The sequence below is a fragment of the Microtus ochrogaster genome, unplaced genomic scaffold (assembly GCF_000317375.1).
Source record: "Microtus ochrogaster isolate Prairie Vole_2 unplaced genomic scaffold, MicOch1.0 UNK5, whole genome shotgun sequence".
NCBI lineage: Eukaryota > Metazoa > Chordata > Mammalia > Rodentia > Cricetidae > Microtus > Microtus ochrogaster.
In genome coordinates, this window is record NW_004949103.1 from 4,775,696 (window position 1) to 4,777,292 (window position 1,597).

At 43.5% G+C, this 1,597-nt stretch overlaps 1 protein-coding gene across 1 annotated transcript in view; it reads right to left on the reverse strand.

Annotated features, from left to right (window-relative positions):
• Clnk (cytokine dependent hematopoietic cell linker) overlaps positions 1 to 1,597 on the reverse strand; it is a 94,275-nt gene that overhangs the window by 88,022 nt on the left and 4,656 nt on the right. Inside the window, exon 2 of the mRNA XM_026788622.1 lies at positions 525 to 596. Within this exon, the coding sequence (XP_026644423.1) occupies positions 525 to 596 (72 nt within the window). The remainder of the gene's footprint in view (positions 1 to 524; positions 597 to 1,597) is intronic.

Genomic DNA, 1,597 nt, shown 5'->3' on the forward strand with positions numbered 1-1,597 from the left:
GTATGAGTCAGTGTGCATGTGTATGTGAGTCTGTATATTTGAGTCTCTCTGTGAGTATGTATGTAGGAGCCCATGTGTACGTGTGTCTGAGTCTGCGTGTATATGTGTGTGAGAGTCTGTGTGTACTTGAGTCTCTCTCGGTGAGTATGTCTGTGTATTTGAGTCTGTGTGTATTTGAGTCGCTCTCTGTGTATGTGTATGTGTGTGAGTCTGTGTGTATGTGTGTGAGTCTGTGTGTATGTGTGTGAGTCTGTGTGTATGTGTGTGAGTCTGTGTGTATGTGTGTAAGTCTGTGTATATGTGTATGTGTGTATTTGAGTCTCTCTCTGTGAGTATGTGTGTATAAGTCTTTCTGTGTGAGTATCTATGTGTGTGTGTTTCTCTTTGTGTGGCACTGTGTGTGAATGTGTGTCTGTGTGTTATTTCGTGTGTGTGTCTGTCTCTGTGTATGTTTGATGGTCAGTTCATCTGTCACAGAATTAAAACTTTCGCTTCTCTGACAATAAATAAGTAAACATTCTGACCTATTTTTCAGCAGAGAGAGGTTCTGGAAACTCAAATCACTGAATCCTTCTTTTGTTGTCCTTTTATTGCCCCTGGGATGAGAAAAAAATAGATTATAGCTGGGGAAACAGCAAGGAGCTGGAGGAAAAAATTAATGAAGTGCTTTCATTCATAGAAACAGCCCCCCCCAAGCCCCAGTCGGATTTGAGTAATTAATGCTTCACCTTTCTTCCTGACGTTTTCTTTGCAATTCCACGGGGGCTAAAAACACGTTTAAAGAAACTTAATAACTTCAGACTGTTTGAGAGGACAGGATGTGGGACGGCGGAAGTGCCAGGTCAGGGCGGAGATGAGGCTGTCTTCCACATCAGTGTCTTCCTTAAGCTCCACGAGTCCCTCTGCTCATCCCTAAAGAGAAGAGCATGGACCTCTGCTGGGAGCTTGACAGAAGGCTGCTAAGCTACTGTGGGGGCAGCGACTTGAGCCAGGCACTGCTCCACTGTGTCAGATGAATTTGAGACAAGTCTACGTTCCGCATAGAAAGGCAGACTGTTTGGCAAGCACAGCTCTGATCCAAGTAATGTTTAGGCACTCTGCTAAGACACTTTCCACAAAGAGATGAAATGATTTTAAATTGAGTTAATTTGTTAAAATTCATTAAATACATTTGCTATCATAAGCCATCATTGTTATGCATCCTTAGCTCATCTAATTAGTTGGGTTCATCATATTCTCTTTTCTTTGCAGACATTTCCTAGGCTTTATCAAATGCTTCCTGGGATTTTTTTCCTTGCACAATTGCTCCATGACAACGAGATAGGTTAGCCAGCCTAACTTTACAACCTCCTCTTTTCTCTGCCTGGGTTAACTTGTCTCTGAACACTGTCTACTCCCTGCCATGAGGCCTGTTCCGAGATGAGCCTTGTCTTCCCTCGTCAGCTTCTGCTTCCACTGTCAAGCACCCCGTCCCCACCCTGACCTTGCAGGCTTCCTCCTTCGTGGTTTCGGGCTGAGTTTTTATTTCACGTTTCTATTTACTTATTTGTTTACTGTGTATGTGTGTGTGTGTGTGTGTGAGAGAGAGAGAGAGAGA